General features: G+C 40.3%; 2 protein-coding genes across 4 annotated transcripts in view; one reads left to right on the top strand and one right to left on the bottom strand.

Moving 5' to 3' along the window:
• The first annotated feature begins 1,002 nt into the window (after positions 1-1,002).
• On the top strand, positions 1,003-12,384 carry LOC109414666 (gustatory receptor for bitter taste 66a-like). Its single transcript, XM_019688501.3, has 3 exons — positions 1,003-1,515; positions 2,128-3,257; positions 11,706-12,384. The coding sequence occupies exons 1-3, from the start codon at positions 1,290-1,292 to the stop codon at positions 11,871-11,873; spliced, it is 1,524 nt and encodes a 507-aa protein (XP_019544046.3). The 5' UTR covers positions 1,003-1,289; the 3' UTR covers positions 11,874-12,384.
• A 452-nt stretch (positions 12,385-12,836) lies between these two features.
• LOC109414689 (uncharacterized) overlaps positions 12,837-22,814 on the bottom strand; it is a 69,192-nt gene continuing 59,214 nt past the window's right edge. For 2 of the 3 annotated variants that reach the window (XM_062858792.1, XM_062858793.1), the window contains exon 4: positions 12,837-13,902. The gene's annotated coding sequence lies outside the window, so the exon portion shown is untranslated. The remainder of the gene's footprint in view (positions 13,903-22,814) is intronic. The other variant, XM_062858794.1, reaches the window with a different exon arrangement.

Raw genomic sequence — 22,814 nt, 5'->3', positions numbered from 1 at the left:
AAAATTACTGAGCTGGAACATCTGAATCTTAGTGTGTAGGCCTGAGAGATCGTAGAGTTGTCTACATTTTTCATAGGTGTCCAAAGCTAATCATCCTTTTCCATTCCTTAGCAGTCGCAAGGACGTGGCCAGGACAGTGCTCGACCATTAGAGGATTGCGTCAGTCTTGTTTAAGAGTCAGAGATTAGTCCCAAATCTTTGTGCTTTGGTTCGGACGGGAAGGAGGCAACCCTCTGAACAGCGGTCTAGGACTGTACCACCTACGAATTTGTGCGACTCGCTTAATGCTAATGCTAATGCTTATGCTATTTGTAGGGGGATGAATACATAATAGTTGACAAGCAATCTTTTCAATTTTTAATTTTTTTTGCAATCAACTGGTCAGTTGGTCAACCTGGCGTATTTTTGTTTATCTCTTAGATGGTATTATGATACCAACAGAAAAATATCAGAAGTTCAGTTACATATTTCTGTGGATTATGGACCGATGGCAATTTAAGGACACAAGAGATAAACTTAGATAAGTAGAAAAGGATTAGCGGAATCAAGAAACAATTTGACACAGGATCGACTATATTTTAACATACGGGGTTCGATTGATTCGATGAAAAAAAAAACAAACATACGACAACTGACTTAACGAGGAGAAAAACATATTTAACCATACCACACAATCAAACAAGAAGACAAACACAAACCGTGTGACCATACATAGGCAAATCCTGACTGACTGACCAATTGAAAACTTTCCAATCTTCTACCGTAACTTTTTGAGTCAGTTTGGAACAGTGTCTTAATGGATATCATTTTCCGCGTACGGCTGGCAAACTGCTTCTGAAAGATTACGTACTCTTTTCTATCTTCGGGTCTAGTGTAGAGGTTTCAAATCTATTCAGAGTGCAGCTAGAAACCAAGCAAAAAAAAAAAAATAGACAACCGGCTAACGAGATCCACAGAAACTACTTCGTCAAATTTGTACCCTTGAATACAGTCAGCCAACCATAGCTCATGTCCGCTATTCAGTTTTTGCATTACAGTTACCTATGGTTGATGTTCTTGCTGAATTAGTTAATAACCAAAAATGCATAGGTACGTTCTCCCAGGAAAACACCACAACTAATTTTGTTAATGGCTTCTTGCATTAATAATGAATACTTGACAGACATGCTTTCCTCGGCTGCATCCCAATCAATTAACACCGCGAGGAGTCACTCCCATTTATCAAGGACCTGCCCTCTTGTTGCACTAACATTTATCGCGTCGCAGTAATTGCAATAACACCAGACAGAATGGCCGCCAAAGTGGGATCAAGTTTGCTCGAATCCGTCAAGGTGCTGTTCTACAGTTCCTCCTTCTTGGGGATAATTCCCTATTCGCTACGGGCGTTCTACTCCCGGACCGTGCTGCGCGTTTCCATCCTCGGGAACCTGTGGGTCCTGCTCAGTATCGTCAGCTACTCGGTCAGCTACCATTTGGCGACGGATGCCTACGTCGGTGTGGGTGGCGGCGGACAAGGTTGGTTGGGTTCAAGGAGGTTTCGGAAGGGGCGTGTCTTCAGGAACAAAATCATGTGTTGCGTTCTATAGAATATAATGTAGGATCTTTAAATGACTCATTGTCATTTTGTCGACTTTTTTTGTGAATTCTAAATGTTCGGCTTTATTCAACTGTACTTGAGTAGTGTCGCCATTTGTCATTTGGAGATAAACTTTAAAAACGTGAATGGCAACACCCTCGATCAATACTCAGCAGCTTCTTTCGTTTTTTTTTGTATTAACGACATTTTTAGCCCTAGGCTAGTTTATCTCGGAACCCACGCTTTACTTCCCTTCCTAAGGAAGAATCCACATTTTTGCGAGTTTGTCGGAAGTGGGATTTGATCCCAGGTCCTCGGTGTGACAGTCACGTGCTTTAACCATCACACCAGACCCGCTCCACGATTTTCGTTTCTTGAATACTCACTGAACACAGCGAACTTTGCTGCTGGCGTTTGGATTTGTGATTTGGCGAAACCTCCATTTTAATAATGGACGTAAAAGAGGCCGACGTATACTTGTTATAGGATACGTGTTATATTATAATGAACACATCAACATCTTGAGCATATCTTTCTACCCTCTTCACCAGGAACTCTTACCAACGCGATCGGAATCTTCATCATCTACATGGAACCGCTGATGATGTGCATCGACATGTTGGCCGCAATGATCAACCAAAATCGCCTGATCGAGTGCGTCGAACGGCTGGACAAGGTCGACCTGAAGCTTGCCGGCGAGAACATCCCGGTGGATAACGGACGTCTTCGGCGTTACGTCGTCATCTTGCTGGTGTTGGTGTTCGTCTTCGAGAGCGTTCTAACGACGTACAATTTCGTCGAGTTCTCCGAAGAGTACTCGCTGCTGTCGTTGATGTGGTTTATTACGACCTTCCCCACGGCTATCAACTCGATTAGTCGAATTTGGTTTGTGGTGCTGGTCCAATCCATCCGGCATCGGTTCCACGTGATGAACAAGCATATGGACGAGCTGGCGGGGCTGCTGGAAGAGCACAATGACCGCTGGGAAGACGAACTGGAGATCGAGAAGAACGACATTCCGATGAATTACCTGGAAAAGGAGATCTTTACCATTCGTAATCACAAAAGATTGAACGTCGTTCAGCCGGTGATGCCGGCGAAACTGTACGGCAATCAGCAGGGAAAGATCATCAGCGTGAAACCATTCGAGAAGAGACTGAGTGAAGAGAAAGTCCTAGCGCAGAAGCGAGCGGTGTTCGATTTCCTCGCGTTCGACAAGTACATGAAAGTCGACGAAAAGCTGGACAAGAAAATGATTCTGATCTGTCGCACCCATGACGAACTATGCGAGATTGGCAAGTCCGTGAACTACATGTTCAGCTTCCAGATGTTGGTTTCGATGGCGCACGGTTTCATGGCCATCACGGCGCAATTTTACTTCCTATATTGCGCCCTATCCAAACAGGAAGTTCCGATTCTGTTCCGCTCGGCTACGGTACTGCAAATTTCGATCATCCAGATTTTCTACATTGCGGTCAAGTGCGTCATTTGCATCTACGTTTGCTGGAAGACTAAGACCGAATCGCAACGGACCGGGGTCTTTATGCACCATTTGGCAAACATGGTGGACGAGACCCACTTCTACCAGATTGTGAACCATCTGTCGTTGAAGCTGTTGAATCACCAGTTGAACTTCAGTGCGTGTGGATTCTTCGATCTTGATATGACGACTCTGTATGCGGTAAGTTTTTGCTTTCGTACTATATGCATATATTTATTTTAATCAGTTGTTCATCTTCTGGAGTAATATGACTTTAAGATATTGTCGGTTTAACCTTTGTGAGCCTAATTGTTTCCCCACTTCTTCCGCAACAACGCCGGGGTCAATATGACCTTTCCGGCTCCAAAGGGTTAAAGCCATTATCTTGACCATTGTAATGAACGCAACGACACTTTTAATAAACGAACAAATGTAGTTTTATTTCCTTTCCGATCGTTACATGTTGTACACGTTTTTTCATTCTCACTCAAGTGACAAAACTCAAACATAAACATTGTGCGAGGGGTCCACTAATGCTCCTGATTACAACCATTACACCCCCACACTTAGATTACTATTCATATCATGGTAATCCTAAAACAACTACCTTTTTAAGACAAAAAATCAAATGCTGAAGTCTGAAAGTAGAATAGATAAACATGGTTACTACTTGCTCACGAGCCTACCAACATCGTCTCGGTATTTCCACCTGCCTCTATCAAAACCTGCTAATTCCAAGCCTTCGTTACTATCGTCACTTAATAGAATAGTATCATCTTCCTCCTCGCTTACCGAATCTCTTCCCGAGAAATATCTCTCTTCCCCCTCTTCCTCATCCTCCACCACCCTATCTAATGATCTGTCTGTGTTTCCCTGATGCCCTTGATCTTCTTGAATGATAGGCACAGCTGGGATCATCACTTGTGGAGGGGGCTGCTGAGCCGCCTTTGCTATTGCCGATGATCGTTTAACCGGTACCAAATTAAACTTCGGTAGTGGATTTCCGACGTCACCACGCCGCCCCTCGTCTACTGTTACCACCTCATCAAGCTGTCTTGTGTCACGAAGTATTTGATTCAAGTGTCGCTTGATGATTCTACCGTTCTTAGATAGCCTCACCAAATAATTCCGTTTCCCCTGTCTGCTGGTCACCACCCCTGGTGTCCAGCTAGCTTTATTTGGGTTGCTGTAGTCGCGCACCATCACTTTATCACCAACGTTGAAATCAATATTCCTAGTTCCTTTATAGTTTCGCACTTGGGACTGCTGCGTACCCAAAATTGCCCGTCTTGCTTTTAATTCCACCTCCGACAGTTTCTTCGAAGAACACGGCAACATCAAGTCCAACGAAGTACGGATGCCTCTGCCCAACATCATTTCCGCCGGCGATACCCCCGTTACACAATGAACTGAGTTGCGATAACCAAGTAGAAAATTCGCCACTATCTCTCGAACGTTGAATTTCCTTCCGGAGAGACATTTCAAGAGAGACGCTTTAAACGTTTTTACGGCATTCTCCGCTTGGCCATTCGTTGCCGGATGCCCAGGACTTGTTAAGGTCAGACGAACTGAATTGGCCGCCAGGAAGCTTCTGAACTTGGCCGCGGTGAACTGGGATCCATTGTCACATACAACTTCCTTCATCAACCCAAATCGAGAAATGCACTCCGTCACCTTTTCCAACACAAATTCCGTATCACATTTCTGCGTTGGAAATACCTCCACCCACTTTGACAAGGCATCGATAACAATCAGATAACTGATGCCGTTCACTGGTCCGGCGAAATCCAAATGAACCCTCTCCCACACCTTCTCTGGCGGCTGCCATGGAATTAACGTCGCCTTTTCTGGCGAGGGCCGGCTTTTCAAACATTCGTAACAGTTGCGAATGTGCTGTTCTAATTCCTCATCAATGCCCGGCCACCATACATAACTTCTTAACACCGATTTACTCTTCACGATACCAAGATGCGATCGATGCACTTGACTCAAAACAACCTGCCTCAGTTTCGTCGGTACCACTACTCGTAACCCTCTCATCACAAGACCGTCCTCCACCGATAACTCTAACGCAATTTTTCTGAACGCTTCACTCACCGCTACATCCTTACTGTTTCCCGTCGTCAACCACTCTCGTAGATCACTCAATTCCGGATCGCTATCTGTAGATTTCCGTAGCACTTCACAATCTATTTTGACCGCATCACCCATGTTGAGAAAGTTAACGTAGCTGTCATCCTCTTTCCAAAGTTGCCATGACTCGAACGGCACTCTCGACGGATAATCCGCAATGTTATCCCTGGAACTGACGTGTTCGATTTGGTAGCTGAATCCTGCCAAGAAATTAGCCCACCGTTGTAAGCGACTAGCTGCTATGACCGGTATACCTTTATGTGGATTGAAAATAGCCAATAATGGCTTGTGGTCGGTGCGAATCACGAACAAGACGAGATAGTGGAAAAACTTGTTCAGGCCGAATACAATTGCAAGTCCCTCGCGATCTATCACACTGTAGTTCTTCTCGGCCGTGTGCAACATTCTTGAGGCAAAAGCTACCGGTCGCTCCCGCCCATTGTCTTCTCTCTGCGCCAAAACCGCGGAAACTCCTACCATCGATGCATCACAGATCAAGATCAACTTCGCTTTCGGATTGAAATGTGCAAGTGTTACATCTCTGCAAATCTCCGACTTTACCCTTATAAACGCTGCTTGACACCCCGCAGACCAGATAAATTTCTCCCCCTTTTTCAATAGCTTATATATCGGGCTCATAATGTCTGCCATGTTCGGAACAAACCGTGCATAGTGATTCACCAAGCCCGCAAACGCCCGCACCTCCTGGATGTTCTTCGGTTGCGGGGCTTCTTGTACTGCTTTGATGGTGTTATTAGTTTTCTGCAAGCCTTCTTCACTGATAACATGCCCCACGTAAGTAACTTTGTCTTTGAAAAATTGGCATTTCGATCGGTTAAGTTTAAGTCCAGCTTGTTCTAACACTTCCAGCACTTTTGCCAAATTCTCCAAATGCTCCTCATCTGTATTTCCCGTTACCAGAACATCGTCTAAAAAGTTCTCCACTCCCGGTATCCCACAAAGCAACTTTTCGAGCTCACGTTGGACAATTCCTGACGCCGGACGAATCCCAAATGGGAGACGATTCATTTTATAGACCCCCTTACTCGTCGTTATTGCACAGATCTCGCGAGATTTTTCATCTAGCTCGAATTGGTTATAGCACTTCGAAAGATCCAGCTTGCTGAATTTTTTTCCACCATTCAACTTGCTAAACACTTCGTCGACTGTCGGTAAGGGATGAACAACGTCTTTTACATGCCGATTAACCGTACTCTTGTAGTCCCCACACAAACGGACATTACCATCTCCTTTCAAAACCGGTACCAACGGAGTACCCCATGTTGAATTGTCACACTTCGTAATCACCCCCTCACGCTCCATTGCATCCAATTCCGACTCTACTTTATCCACGAACTTATAAGCCACTGGCCTTGCCTTCCGGAACGTTGGTTGAGCATTGTCTTCCATCTCGATACTGATCTTCCCGTGTTTGTATAATCCCAAACCTTCGCTGAATATATTTTGATGTTTATCAAGCAACTTTTGCAAGGAATTGCTTGTTTTGTTTTCAACGGCATTTACACTTGAGAATCCCAGATTAAAAGATCGTACAAAGTTCCTTCCTAGTAGCGGCGGACCCCCGTTCTCGATCACGGCAAAAATTACTCGTCTGGATGTATTCTCGTATACCACAGCCGGCTCGATTGCTCCCTTCACAAGTAACTGTTCCCCGCTGTATCCTGTCAACCGTAACGTTGTTGATCGTAACTCATATGCACTCAAATGGTCCTTATAGTAAGCTAACGAAACTACAGATATTGCTGCCCCTGTGTCTAACTGCATTTTATGTATCGTTTCACCTACTTTCACTTCTACCTCTATTGGATTTTCAAAACCCTGCCTTTCAATAGAAAAAATCGACACATCACACTTACTGATGAAATTCTGTTCCAAATTTACTTCGCTTTGCGTGTTTTGCTCCTCCTGCTCCTGTCCTTGAACGAAAAAGTTTCCGCTGGCGGTACAGGCTGCTTGCAGATGGCCTCGCTTGTTGCACCTCCGGCACACGTAATCCTTGAATCTGCAACCCCGTTTGAAGTGACCTTGCCGATTGCATGCCAAGCACCGAGCAGCATTTCCACCCGGCGAGTTTTTTCCCGGTCCGATGTTTCGTCCACGCTCCGATTGCGGCTTCGCTTTGCCCATCTGGAAAACAGCAACTGGCTTGACCTCGTCCGGCTCGTATTTCACCGCAATCTCGTAGGCTCTTTCGAACGTTAGGCTTTCATCTTCCTCGCACACTCTGTCATACGCCTTTCCCTCGAGACCGTCCACAAATTTGTTGAGCAAATCGTGCTGCAAATGATCGCCCAACTTACAGTTTGATGCCAAATTTTTCAATCGCGCTGCCCAGGCATTCAAACTCTCCGGAGGGTCTTCGCGTCGTTTGGCCCGCATGAAGCTGCGACGTTCCTTATGAACCACCACTGGCGGAGTGAAATGCTTGGACAAAAGATCACACAATTCCTTGTACGTTTTCTCCGCCGGCGTTTTTGGTGTGCAGAGATCACGTAGTAGCTTGTACGTCCTGGCATCACAATGATTGATGAGAACCGCCTTCTTCATACCTTCCTCCACCTTGTTCACCGCAAAGTGTTGCTCGAGCTGCTCCTTGTAGAGCTCCCACTCCTCCGTTTCCCCGTCGAAACACCGGAACTGTGACCCTTGCGCCATGCTCCTTTCAATCCGGATTTTACTTAAATCCTCGTCGCCAATGTAATGAACGCAACGACACTTTTAATAAACGAACAAATGTAGTTTTATTTCCTTTCCGATCGTTACATGTTGTACACGTTTTTTCATTCTCACTCAAGTGACAAAACTCAAACATAAACATTGTGCGAGGGGTCCACTAATGCTCCTGATTACAACCATTACAACCATCAACGCTCAGAAAAGTTTTTGAAAAAAATGTATTATCGCCGGATTTTGACCCATTTACACCCAGTGATCTATTTATAGATCAGATGCCTCTAACGCCCAGTGATCTATTTATAGATCAACAGCCGTTGCCAATACCGTCGCGCTCGTATCTTGAGAATCTAACTACATAGAAAAAAATTGTCTTCAGCAAAGTTGATCAAGAGCTATCCGATAGTGATGCTAGTGAGTACTAACGTTAGGTGGTGCTACCCGAGCAAAGTCTGATAGCAAATTGAAAACTAATTTTGATGTTGTGATATTGCAAATTTTGCTAACTCAGGTTGTTGTCGTTTTGGTCGTTTTAACGGTTAAAACATCAAAAATGAGAGCAGAAAATTGTTTCTGTGATAGCAAATTGAAAACAATTCCTGCTATCGATGATTGCAAATTGATAACTGTTTTTGTTGCCAGCGCAAGAAAAACAAAAAATCGTAAAATGTAGAGTTTTTTGGTTGATATCAAATCATCAATGCAATAGTATAATTGCACTAATGATATATCCCTAGAATTACTTTACAAAGTTTACTTAAAAGAGGTAAAACTATTCTAGCACTAACCACTTGCATTAATGTAAAATGACAGCAAACAGAAAACAAAATTTGAAATCAAATCGAGTAAAGATAAACTGATATCAAAATGTGATATCAATTTGTTGCTGAATACAAAACATGTTTTCGGTTTGCTGTAATTTTGTTGTTGGACTTTGCTCGGGTAGTGAGTACTAACAATTAAAACCTCTATATCTCGAGAATCCGACTACATAGAAGAATTCTGTCTTCGGCAAGGTTGATCAGGACATCAACAGCTATCCGACAGTGAACTAGTTGGTTGGAGGTTTGTCCGCTAGGTGGCGCAAGTGGGCTCGAAAAAATCTGAATGGCTGTATCTTGAGAATCAGACTACATACATAGAAGAATTTCGTCTTCGACAAATTCGATCAGGACATCAAGGGCTAACCGGTACTGAACTTGTTGGTCCTAGGTTTATCCGCTAGTTGGTGTTAGTGAGTCCTAAAAAAATTAAACCTCTGTATCTCGAGAATCCGACTACATAGAAGAATTTCGTCTTCGGCAAGGCTGATCAGGACATCAACAGCTATCCGATAGTGAACTAGTTGATTGAAGGTTTGTCCGTTAGGTGGTGCAAGTGGGCTCTAAAAATTCTGAACTTGTGTATCTCAAAAATCAGACGATATAGAAGAATTTCATTTTCGACAATGTCGATCAGGACATCATGATCTATACGATACTGAACTTGTTGGTTCTAGGCTTATCCACTAGGTGGCGCTAGCAAGTCATAGAAATTCTTAACTTCTGTTTCTCAACATCCAGACTACATAAAAAAATTGTCTTCGGCAAAGTTGATCAGGACATCAAGAGCTATCCGATAGTGAACTAGTTGGTTCTAGGCTTAACGGATGTCCGTTAGGTGGCGCAAGTGGGCTCTAAAAAATCTGAACTTCTGTATCTCGAGAATCAGACTACATAGAACATAGGTTCCCAAACTTTCAGGTTCGCGACCCTCTTTTGCCAGGCGACGTACTCTTCGGGACTCACCATATAAATTCCCCCGTTTGTTGTCAGTTACAGTAAAATATTCTACTGTCTCTCGCGACCCCCTGGATGAAGGCCGGCGACCCCCCTGGGGGGTCGCGACCCACAGTTTGGGAAACCATGACATAGAAGAATTTCGTCTTCGGCAAGTTCGATCAGGACATCAAGAGCTACCCAATAGTGCACTAGTTGGTTCACAGCAAATCTGTGAGGTGGTGCTAGTGAGCCGTAAAAATTCTGAAATTCTGTATCCCAAATATCAGACTACATTGAAAAAAATCGTCTTCGGCAAGGTCGATGAGGACATTACAAGCTATTCGGTAGTGAACTTAAAGGTTTATCCGCTAGGTAGCGCTAGTGGTATTTAGAAATTCTTAGCTGCTGAATCTCGAAAATCAGGCGTCATAGAAAATTTCGTCTTCAGTAAAGTTGATCAGTACATCAAGACACTACGATAAAATAGAACTGCATGGCTACTAGCGTGGTCCAAAAAATCGTTTTTGCTCCACACCGCTTATTCGATTCGTAACCAGATTCTATGCCTTCTCTCAAAATTTGAGCTCATTTGGTTGAAAATTGAGACTGCACAAGCCCTTCAGAGTTTGCATAGGAATTACTATGGGAAATCGATGTTTTTCATTCAATCGATCGTAGAATTTCCCCAAGTGCCCTAGAGGGTTAGTTGACCCTTGGTAATCCTAGGCTACTCTATCAGCTACAACTTTCAAATCGCATTCAAATCGGACGCCCCATTAATTAGAAGAAACTGAGATAGATAAGAATGAGATGTGCAGATCTGCAAGATTCCTGGGAGCTTAACTCGGGAACGGCCGTGTCGTGTACTGAGTGCATGCACCATGAAAAATGCATGCTTGTGGTACACAGCGTGAGCTTGGTATCGCTGAAAATGGTCGAAGACGCGACTGATCGAGGATAAAGGGTGCTTCCAGGTTTTCTGGTGAGCTTGCATGGTCTTTCAGAGACGTTTCAAGGTGTTTCATGGAGTTCCCGAGGAATTTAGGTGAACTTCAAAGGGTTTTAAAAGAGCTTCAAAACGTATCAGGACGTTTCCATAGATTTGAAAATATTTAAAGGCTTTGAAGAGAACTTCAGAGATATCTAGAGCGGTTTCAAAAACGCTTCAAGGGGTTTCAGAAGGACTCCATGTTGTTTCAAACTGTGCTCCTAGAACAGTAAACTAAGAAGCAGGCTTTGTCCCAGTTTGGGCGTTACGCCAAGAAAAAGGAGAAGACATTGAAGCAAGATAAAATTAGTAATCCTACATTATAGAGATATGCGGAGGCGGCCATTATAAGTCAATCGTGCTGAGAGACCTGTCAAAGTGCGAGCCAAATGAACATGTTTATCGTTTGTAGGAATGAGTCGTTTGAACGGTATTGTAATCAGAACTAAATAAACTATAATTATTTATTTTAATATTTAAAAGCCACGAAAAGCTCATGGCATATGTGCGTTCAGTAAAGATAATATTAAATTTATTCTGCTTTTAAAAGCTCATGATAATGAAGATAGTTTTGTAGCTGCTCTTCTTGAAAAAACTTCCATTGCTGCTGCTTTATACACTTCTATCGATATGATTAGCGCTAGCAATGCATTTCAGATTTTTTGCATTGTTTTTTGTTCGAAATTTTGAAAAAAAAAGTTCGACCATAATTCGCAAACGTAAACAAAATAACTTGCACCACAACAAAGTCACGCGCAAAGATTGAACATCTAGCTTTGTGACAAGTGTTGCAAGCTGTTGTAAACACAACAAACAGCGTTGTCGAATCGACATATGTATCTTCTGCTCATTTTCATTTATTTATTTATTAATTTTCCATTACCAAAAGATTATTTGACCAAAAACTATGCTTTATGACATTCAAATTGTCGATCATGATTAGAGAACATCACGTTAACCCGCTGTTTCATCTTACCCCACCCCAGTTAGAACACTTATAGATTCTAGTTTATTATTGCAGAAAAAGTTGTGCAGTAACTGATAACCAATTTATCTCATTGCCCATATTTCCAGATCACCGGCGCCATCACCAGCTACCTGATCATTTTAATTCAGTTCAATCTGGCAGCCCTGCAGAAGGCGGGAAATGCAACCGAGGCAGCCAATGTAACGGCGACCACGGTAGCCCCGTTGCTGAATTTGAGCACCACTGCTCTGAGCACCTATGTGGCCAACCCCTAAAGTACAGTACAAGTGATGAATAGTTTCTTGGAGTGAGAAATAGTTTGGCAACACTTTATTTGTGTTTTGTTTTGGTTGTCAGTGTTACCAACTTTGCCGACAATGCAGTGATCAAGTGAATATACAAGTTTCAAGGAGTTTAGATGTTTGTGTGTGAATTAACGCAAGAAATGACTGGCATCAACTAGTGGTTCCTACCGAGGTGATGAAATTGAGGGAATCCCCAAAACCACCCAACCGGATGGCCCAGACGTGTACTAGAAGGAGTGACCCTTTCAAATCCGACAATTTTCAACTTTTATCAAAACTTTCAACTTGTTGATTTGTGTATCGAGTCCTGAGAAGGGTCCAATAGCCAGACCGAAATGTCGGCGATGATAATAAAATAATCAACGCAATTTAGAAGACTGTAAGCTGAAAATCAACAAAGTGTTTGTGTGTGTTTATTAAGTGTCAGCAGTTACTTCTATGGTAAGGAAATGTAAAATAAACTTTCTTGTGGAGTAAAAAAGCTTTTGCTAAATGAGAACATATCACCAGACAATGTGTTCCGAAAATTGTATGGCAATGGTGGAAGGCGATACGAAAAACTAAAGAAATGTCATTAGAAAGAAAGTGATTTTATTGGATCAGAAGGTGAGTACAGCTTTTACACTATTTTCTTTCTTTCAGTCCTTGGATATGATAAAAAAACTGGATGCACTAGATGTGCCATATTTAAATAATTGATGTAGAAGATGAAAATGAATGAAATTAATTATAGGACCGTGGTCAGTCGTTCCAAGGGTCGTAACAAATAAGCTAGGTATGTTAAAAATTTGTGTAGGTACAACAACTTCTCAATATTGCACAACGTGCAAATAAGACAATTCATTTTATTTTTTTTATTAAGCATTTATTTGATAGTTTCGCAAATTTTACATCGAGTCAATATAATATTTACCTTGCTGTTTTTTTGTATTATTTCTTTTTTTTTCATTTAGGTTTATTTACCTTAAATATCATGTAAAATACTTGGTTTGCTAGAGGTGTTGTTCTTTCACTTTTTTTTTCGTGTGTTATTTCCACTGCGTTCCTCATTGTTTATCATATGTTGTTGCTGTTATTTCACTTGCGATACTAAACATCAGTTTGGTTTGGTTTGCGTTAATCAAGATCCAAAAATAATAAAACGTTAACGATTTGTTTTCTTCTTTGTTTTCACAGTTTACTTTTATCATTATTCAATCGATTTAGGAAAAAGTTTTAATCACATTACATCGAATTCAGATTGATACGTTCAAAATCAAACATCGACGCAAAACATAAAATAACTCCGATGTGATAATGTTTCCGATTCTTTTTTTTTTTCAAACATTTTCCATGACTGTGTCACAAGAAGCAATAGTTGCGTAAGTTCGATAAACATCTGAAATAAGCTTTTATTTGTTTCAAACGTGAAAACATTTTAGTTGTTACCGTTTTGGATTCGCGGAATCGCGCGTTCTTTGTTTGCTCCGTCCGATGACTGTTTGCTTGGGTTTTGTCTTCTTCTCTGCATTCCTCGACTAGTTGGTGAAGTTGGTGATTTACCGTTACGATTACGTTCGTGTTTTGTTTAGCCTTCTTTTGTTTTACTGTTTTTGTTTTTGCTAGAATTATATTTTAGCTAGAGATTAGTTGCGTTCCGGATGTTGTTGTATGTTGTATTCTAATTAGTTTCTGTTTTAGTGATTCATAGATTTCAACAAAAATTGAGCTAAGCTTTTCAATTTACTTGTTGATTATTCCGCAGCTTTTCTTTGCTTTGTATTCTTGTTTTTCTTTAATACGATAAGTAAGTGAATAGATTCAGTATGATGATTTGCTGCAATTTTGCTTGTTTTGTTAGTAAAAGTATTAATAAATATCTGGAAAAAGGATGCCTTTGGTTACTTTTTCTCTGCGTGTAAGTTTGTATATAATTGCGGATGGAAATCATATCAGCTGATCTCCACCGTACGATGTTCGATCGAAGTGTCATCGTTTAGTCCTCCTTTTCAGTCGTTTTCTGCGTTGAAAAGAAAAAGAAAAATAAATATTTTTATTAATTTTCAATGGAATTTATAAATTGTATGAAATTGTCAAATTCATCCTTCATTAATGCTACCGGCTTACTTCACTTGTCAAATTTTGAAATACCAGTTGTGCCCCTCAAGCTCAAAACTCTGGTTTTTTATGACAGACATTCGCAAGAAAGATCAATGTTTGTATGAAAGGATAGCATCGCACGGGATCGCATAAGGGACAGAATGATATGCGAAGATTTTATGAAACCGCCAAAGACACGCGGAGAATACCCGATCTCACATGCTACGACTGAAATGGCAACCTGCGGAAAAGCAAAACAATGGCAGTTATCACTTCGGAGGTGTTGTTGAATGACGTAAACAATAGTGTCAGAAATGAAAATGGGATTCGCGCATGGCTATCAACCATGGAGAGCTAAAGAACTCAGTGACCGTTGTGTTTCAATATCAAGCATTTGTCAGCATATGGCATGGTACCGTCAGAACCTTGATCATCAACGTGAATCAAGGTAAACAACAAACTGTGGCTATTGTAGAATAAAGTAGTAAATAATTTCGAATGACTTAAAAATTTAACTAGGAAATCAAGCGGTTCGAAGTTCCCTGTCCAAGAGTGATGGGTTTGACGATGGCTTATCAAGCGTCGTCATATAGTGAAAATGTGTTTAAATAATTTCAATTTTAGTCTTTTATAATTATAGATTAGCTAAATTAAATATAGTAACGAAAATTAGTGAAATAGTAAATGGAATAGTATTTGAAAGTAACTAGGTATTGAATTAAAGCATTTCTTTACAAAATTAAACTAAAATAGAATCTGAATAATCATACCATTGCTTTATTGACTTTAATTTAAACGCTTGATTTGTCATGCCTCCAGCATACGCTTAATCGCTGTCACATGATCTAACAACAGTTGATTACGCGCAGTGCTGGGGGGACCGACAGGGCTTATTACCAGTCTATACTAACCCTCTAACTACTAACAAGACTGGGAAGCCAACGATCACTCATTGCACTTTTGATAGTAGTATTAGTAGTAGTAGTTAGTATTAGTAGTAAGAGTAGTAGTAAGAGTAGTAGTAATAGTAATAGTAGCAGCGTTTTATTAACAAGTTGATTCGTACTATTCTTTTTCACTTCTTCGAAATTATTTTTATAGCAACTATAAACTCAGGAGTGGATAGCATAACGACATTGATTGCAGCAGGGTCCAACCTTATTATGTAATGCAAGAGTGCATATGGGATGTCTCTGCATTACTTATATCTTCTAATTAAGACAGGGCAGGGTGATAAGAAAATCGCATTAGTGAATGAACAATTTAGAATCTAAATTTTAGATGTTGAATGCTGTTCACTCAAGAAGTTCACTGGTGCAGGTAGAAAAAAAAACTTTTGAATCTCTCTATTTCTTAGCATAGTAACATGAAACTATATTTAAAACTGAATATAAATTATGCTCTCTATGATGCTCAACAATGCAATAAACAGAATACTAAAATTTCCGGGCCGCCATTTTGTGGAGTTTGGCGGCCCACTGGCTTCTTGTCATTTCAGGTTCATTTTCTACAACGCGTGGCTACAAAGAGTGAACAATACCATCGTCTACGGGGCATTTTGGAGCTAAATTCGGTGAGTCTGTTCCATTATTTTAAATTCACCATGGATAGTTGCGGCCTTTTTTTTTACATGCATATTGTTATGCATCTGTTTGTGCACATTTGTTGTTACCCATCTTTCGTGTATTTACTCAACTAGCGCTGTAAAGTTCGTCACTTCGAGTGTCGGCCTAAATTCTTAGTATTCATTTCATCAAAACTACTATTGTTGTACAGTCCACATATTTGATGTTGCCACTATGGGAGAGCACGTTGAGCACCGGTTTGCCCACATCTGCTAGAGCTTTTGGCTGGGGGTGGGTCTGGTTTAGCGGGGGCCTACCACAATTTGGGAGTGTGAGGGGGGGGGGGGGGGGGATCTCTGCATTGAACTCACTACTCATCAATTCCGTGGGGTATCTAGAAGACAATTGACGATAAGATTGGAAAAAAGCTGGCAGTTGGGAACTAGACTAAAATAGTGGCCGATAGAAAACAACGCGCTAGACAGCATTATTATTCATTTTTTTTTTTAATATTTACCCATAGGCTTTTCGCCGGTTGGCAGTATAGTATTTAGCTGTGTACGAAGATACGGATTAGTTGGTGTACAGTTGACAGGGTTCTCACGGGAAGTGCTTCAAGCGAGGCTTACATAACAACTGACAATAAAGAAACCTATTTTCCTTGATTTTCTACGCAATTGACATCTGACCGAACACACGTGTTTTCGTTAATCTCCTAGGCATTATTAAGACATGACGTATGTGCATGACGGAACAACTAGCAGGACACAGTTCCAGACGTCTCTTTTTAATAACGATATTCAGCATATTTCCAATAAAACTACACTTCAATAAAGCAAAGACTAAAGCTGCTATGATAGAACAGATCAGAATGACTTAATTGACTTATTGACTACATTTTGGAGATCTACTTCGAATAACTGACAAGTTGACAAGAACCTAACTAAATACATGGACCATACTACAAAAAAAAAACAATTGACAAAAAGAAAAAAGGGGAAACTTTTATTTTTGTTCAACGCAGGCTGTGGTAACGAGTGTCTTATACGTTCACCTATATACAGTGCGGTGCAATCGTGTACATACATGCAGCTGAGCAGAGCGCACGGTCGGCTCATGCTCGGCTGCGCAGCAGCCGAATAGTTAGTATGTTATACACTCTTGTGCTTATCACACGCGGCTACCACAAGTGGCGACAAGGATTAAAAAAACAGAAAAGTTGAATGATTTGCGAATAAAGAAGAAAATGTGAAGTGAATTTGATTTCGATCGAAAATAACCAGTCAATGAGTGAAATAAGAATTTAATTGTTTTCTTTATATTGTGTGTTTTATTCAATGGATGCGGCTTAGAAAAAAAATATGCTGATGGGAAGAATACTGTGCCCGTGTTAACGCGTTAGTGTTTTTTCTTGATTATTGATTATATTGGAAAAAAAATGTGAATAGAACAAGAGAGAAAAGTTCGAAGGCACAGAATATTTGATTTAATTAACAGTGAACGGGGGGAAAAATAAAGAAAGCGGTGATGCGACGACGCTCCATAGCGAGCGCTTTGTGCGAAGCCAAGGTCACCGGTTCATTGTTCCGCGTGCGGGGCCGAAAGAAAAAAGCATCATAGCGATTGTGGGGCGGTGAGCGGAGAAAAGCCGGATGTCTTTTATGTGTGGATTGCAGGTAATTGCAAAGTGATATAGATATGCTGATGTGGCAATGCGAAGAAAAAAAAAAGGTGAAAATAGTATCATCACATTGATGTTTCTGTGGTAATTGGCGAAAAGTCGATTGTATTGAAAGCTGTACTAAAAGGTGCGTATGCAAAACCATTTAACCATATTGATTGGTTTAACAACTATAACTGCTGGGTTTCCAGAGTAATCACCAAGATTTGTTTTAAATGCATTCGATATTTTTTTCCGAAAGAAAAGTTTTAGAAATAAGAAAAGCTGACATTTATTTAGTTTGGGTAATGATCTTTTGTATTATGAGAGAAATGCAGGGAACTAATCATGGCAATATGATGCATTTTATGCAAAGCTTCGTGATTGAATTCACTTAAAAAAAAAAAACTGTGAAGTATTGTGATTGAATTCACTGATAAAAAAAAACAAACTTGTGATTTGATTAGCTGGAGACTAGTCTTACGATAAATGCTACTCGCACTCTCTTCGAATGTTTACAAGGAATTGTTTCCTAGCAGTGTCGATATTCATCAGATGCTGTGTCAACCCATACAACTCAGCTTAGCGACAGCGACCGTTGGTCAAGAGCATGGTATTTGGATGCAATATGAACATAAACCCACTTTTGAATCGCTGTTTCGTCCGAAGGTCATACTTGATTCATACAACCGCTAAAAATAGTGTTTCATTGGACAGCTTCCATCGATGTTCGAGATGCCAATCAATTGGGGTAAACAGTTAAAACTACCCAAACGCTTATCATTTTGTTTAGTTGTGGTAATGTATCCATAGTTGCTCCTTAAATCTTGTTAGCTGCCTGGGAAAGCCAGTTGCTTCTCGTTTTTTAATAAACCATCTAGTTCAATATCGACTAATTCCATTAATAAGAAGGATGCGTTGAGATATGATGTTCAAGGAATTTTGGAATCGTTCTTCTAAGCAGATCTTTTGTGCTGTGCTATTATTTTATGTACCGATTTTGGGAAAGCCTTCAATTATAGGTCTCATATCTTTACCGGCTCGCTAACCCAAATTATGTTCGCTTTTTAATATTCTCCGTGTTGATTGTAAAATTACTCACGACGGGCTACCGAATTCTTGCTGAGCTATATTGGTGGATCTGTCGTGAGGTATAACTGCCAAAACATATATGCTGATGCACTTCTTCCATCTCGCTGCAGGTAAGATATCATTTCTTAAGCAGCACCTCCTGCCAAGTAGCTACGCATCCCTTAGCTGGCAACTATTTGTGAAGGCTTGCTCGAAGTAGGGACTAATAAAGACTTATTACTGTCGACTTCCATTTTTCAGAATTGAACTGTATATAGCATTGGTTTAGTTAGTGATTATGATAAAGCTCGAAACATCAACGGTGCATAGAATGGATTTTATTTTAACTGTGATTAAATTCACTACTCGCGAAGACTGTTGTGAGATAGACCGAAGGCACTTGAAGAGGGTTGTGATTACCCAAGCAGCACCTGCAACATCATCCAAAATGTGGCTTTCTATGCTTTGGTCTAAAAGAGTTGCAATAAAAGCACACGCAACTTCCATCTTGTCAGTTGAGTTGCATTTAAGCTTCGAATATCGTTAAGCTGCAGCTTTGTTTCATAGGAATCACAAATAACATCGTGTTGACATCAATTTATGGAGGCGGAGCTTACATATTCCTCACAAGTGACAAAGCAGTCAGCTTGCATTAAATGTGCTATATAACACACATTATACATCTTACTCTGGTTTGTTTGTTCAGATTAAGTTCCACATATGTTGCGGAAAACTTGCGCGTCTTTTCATTTTGACAGTTTATTTATTAACTTATGACAAAGAAGGCGCAATGAAGTAACGCGTAGCTTCGGTAGCTTTTATGGTATGTTGAGCAGCAAATCTCTTCTGGTGCAGTATGTAAGGTGAGTGGTTAATACTCCTTGTATCCACGGTTCGAGTCTGGACATATTTTTTCCATTTTTTTTATCATTCCCCGTAGCTCAAGTTTCATAACGATTTAGAATCTGCGTTTTTTGCATTTCAAAGAAGAAGCAATTGTGTTCTGTTGACCTTCATACGAACAGTGAATAAATTGCACTGATGTTGCTGGCACTGGCTTTGAAACAAGTCATGTTGCTTGGGTGAATTCACTTGGAAACTACAATAAAAGATGTGATTAAATTCACCGATAACGTGAGGAACAGAGTGTGATAAATTCACGCAGAGCACATTGAGCTGTGATTGAATTCACTGAGCGTACGTAGAAGAAGCTGTGATTAGATTCACTTGAAACAAACAGGAATGCATGTGATTTAATTCACTGATGGATAGAACAGATGGGCGAAACTGGTGAAGTCAACGGAAACAATTGTGATTAAATTCACTGATTGATTGATTGATTGATTGATTGATGGAGTACATAGCACGTTGTGATTAAATTCACTTAAATACAGAAAAGCAATACTAGTGTGAAAACAATGGACGAGAGTATACCCACTTAGATGCTACTGCAAGAACTGTGATTAAATTCAACAACAACACATAGAAAGCTTTAAATTCATTCACTGATATGAAGAGAGAAATAATATAGGGATGGTTCCGTCAACAAAACTTAGTATTGAATTGTAGCAATACAGGCAATTCGTAAAAGTTTCTAAATAATAAGATGAAAGGTAGACTACAAATTATTACCATTTTATTTCCTTCATTAGTTATATGACAGCTTCGGATTTGCTTTATTTATTGCGTATTAAATTTTGTGTGATATGTAATTCTGACTCAAAAAAAAAATATATATTTTATTTCTATTCCACAGAGTTTCAAGGCTTGCGTTGATATCAATCACAACTCTTGCGAAATGCACGAAAAAGACTAATCCTGTTAAAATTGAATGAAACATGTGATGCAGGTTTTAATTTAATTAAGTAAAAAAAATAAGGTTCAAAGCCTGGTATAACATTCAAAAGCTTGGTATTCAGCAGCTCTTTTATCCGTCACGAGTTCAGAGTAATTCTTTTTCTGAAGGTACATAAGAATTTTGAATATTCTTATGGTATCTCTAGTTAGCCTAGTGGTGGAGCTTTCGGATTTGGAGACACAGGCATCGATTCCCGATTCAGTTGGGACTCTAAACTTGGACATAGCGTGTTATTGTGCTTACCATACAATATGCACATTCTTGCAATGACAGGCAAAGGTATTCCTTGAATTAATACCTGATTAAGCACTTAAAGAACACAAAGATGATAAGAGTCAAGCCAGGTTCCAGTGAGGGGGTAGAAACTTTCAGAAGAAGGAGATGTATTGATTCGTGCAGTGTATTGATGAGTTGTGATTAAATTCACTGACTGAGTATAAACTATACAGAAAGCATACAGGAGGTGCTGTAATTGATCGACTGCTTAGAACAAAATGAAATTGTCACAAACATTGTATTATTGTTCAAATCAAAACTTGGGTTATGTAGACAATATATAAAGAAAGCATCACTGCAGACTGAGTTGTTAGATTGATTGCACTAGAGCGGCTCCAGAATAAACAATATAGGATCGGTACTTGCAAACAGGATGGTTCTTTGGAGTTGAAAAGGATTACAGTGCTCTCAAACTTCCAGACGATTGAAAATAGTATACAAACATGCGGTTTAACATGGAAAATTATAACATGTCAAAAATAAGTGTTCGAAAACTGAGATGTGTACGAATAGTAAGTGTGCAATACGTGATCACGTGAATAATCTGTGAATAATAAGCGTGTGTTGACAATACAGGAATGTAAATTTTCCATGACTAGTGGTTCCTAATGATCATGCGTGGAAGAAAGCCAGGTAGATGCCGTATTGAGAAAATGCTTGTGTTAAGTAATCCGATTTGAATTAACTCAAAATCCCTTCATCTATCCGGGAAGCAGTGATCTATCGAATAGTGCACTCCACTTATCGTACCAAACAGTAAGCCTATGAGGAGTTAGCTGACTATGACGATGAAGGAGTCCTTCCATAACTGTTTATAGTTGTAAAATCATATCGTGGCATGGTATGTCAAGTAAGATAGATAATCCCTAAAATGGAAATGCATTTGGGGTAAGAGTTTACCAGAATGTACTATATTTATTACAATAGGTAGAAATATACTGAGATGCAGATCAGTGAAGAGAAGATTAAATGAATACCCATTCCTAACTGTACAAATTCAGTTAACACAGCGAGGAAAAGTCAAACGAATTCATTGATGAATAACCTTTCTAACCAGATAATATGGAAGAGTTTTTTTTGGTGAAATATGAAGGAGGAGAGGAAGCAGACGAGAAGTAGTAGAAGGGTTGCCTCAGCAACAGCAAAAGTGAATGAATGCTCAACAATTCCAGTTAAGTACAATATAATGCGGAATAGTGCAATCATTAGATATTCATACACTGCAAAACATCTATTGTAGCAATACTGCGTTGAATCATTCTATTTAGCTATTGATTAGTCTCCATAACGTATTGTTATTCAGAGACGTGGTCAGATCACTTAACTAGAGTACAGCTTTTAAAATATATTTGCACTTAAATATAGTTTGAACTATAACTGACAAATTTAGAATAAAGAAAGGGGGATGTGGTAACGAGTGTCTTATACGTTCACCTATATACAGTGCGGTGCAATCGTGTACATACATGCAGCTGAGCAGAGCGCACGGTCGGCTCATGCTCGGCTGCGCAGCAGCCGAATAGTTAGTATGTTATACACTCTTGTGCTTATCACACGCGGCTACCACACAGGCCAAAACAGTGTCGACTTGGGCCACGATATGCCTACGTACTTCTGTGTGTTGAAACAAAAATAGAGGCTCATAGAAGCAAACGTAGGGAAAGGGTGCGGTGTTAGAACATAAGCACAGTGTGCTACCGCCGTAATCACTATGAAAAAAAAAACTAGGAAATCAAGCGGTTCGAAGTTGCAAATTTATTTCAGTGCATTTGCCAATACTGATAGTCGACATAACGAATCAGGGGAACGACAGATGCGCCAAACAAGAAGAAACCGATGAAGCAAGCCAAGCTTCAGGCCTAATCGGAATTGTTTTTCTCGTTCTTCTTTGAACGGATTCGAAGATGAACAGACGTGTTTAACAGAAATCAATTGATCAGCAGCGCGGGAAATGATAGGAGCTACTAAAAGACGACCTAGAAACGGCTGTTTCGATATATAGTGCCAAATGGATGAGAAGAACGTTGTCACGAGTCGAGTGTTGATGTCTGATATCTCTGACAAGAAACAAAGTGGCACAGGGAAACGAGAGCTGCTTAGAATACGCCACAAAAAGAAAAAGCAGTGCATATAAGGAAAATGGCATTATTGAGACGCAACACAATATGGAACCGAATGATATGCGGAAAGTTTACGCGTGGATAGAAACTATTGCGTCTGCAATGTGGAGAGAGCACTTTAAAACTATGTTGAATGTCAGTAGGTGTACGAACAGAAAGGAACGATTAACAACCTGTAGAGCCTTCGACGCTAGATGAGGTTAAAAGGGTAATCCACAGACTGAAGGACAGTACTAATACTGGAAAGAACGAGCACCCAGCTGCACTTTTCAAACACGGTAG

The sequence above is a fragment of the Aedes albopictus genome, chromosome 3 (genome assembly GCF_035046485.1).
Source record: "Aedes albopictus strain Foshan chromosome 3, AalbF5, whole genome shotgun sequence".
NCBI lineage: Eukaryota > Metazoa > Arthropoda > Insecta > Diptera > Culicidae > Aedes > Aedes albopictus.
Note: the sequence above shows the minus strand (reverse complement) of the source record. Positions and strands in the feature narration are given on the sequence as shown.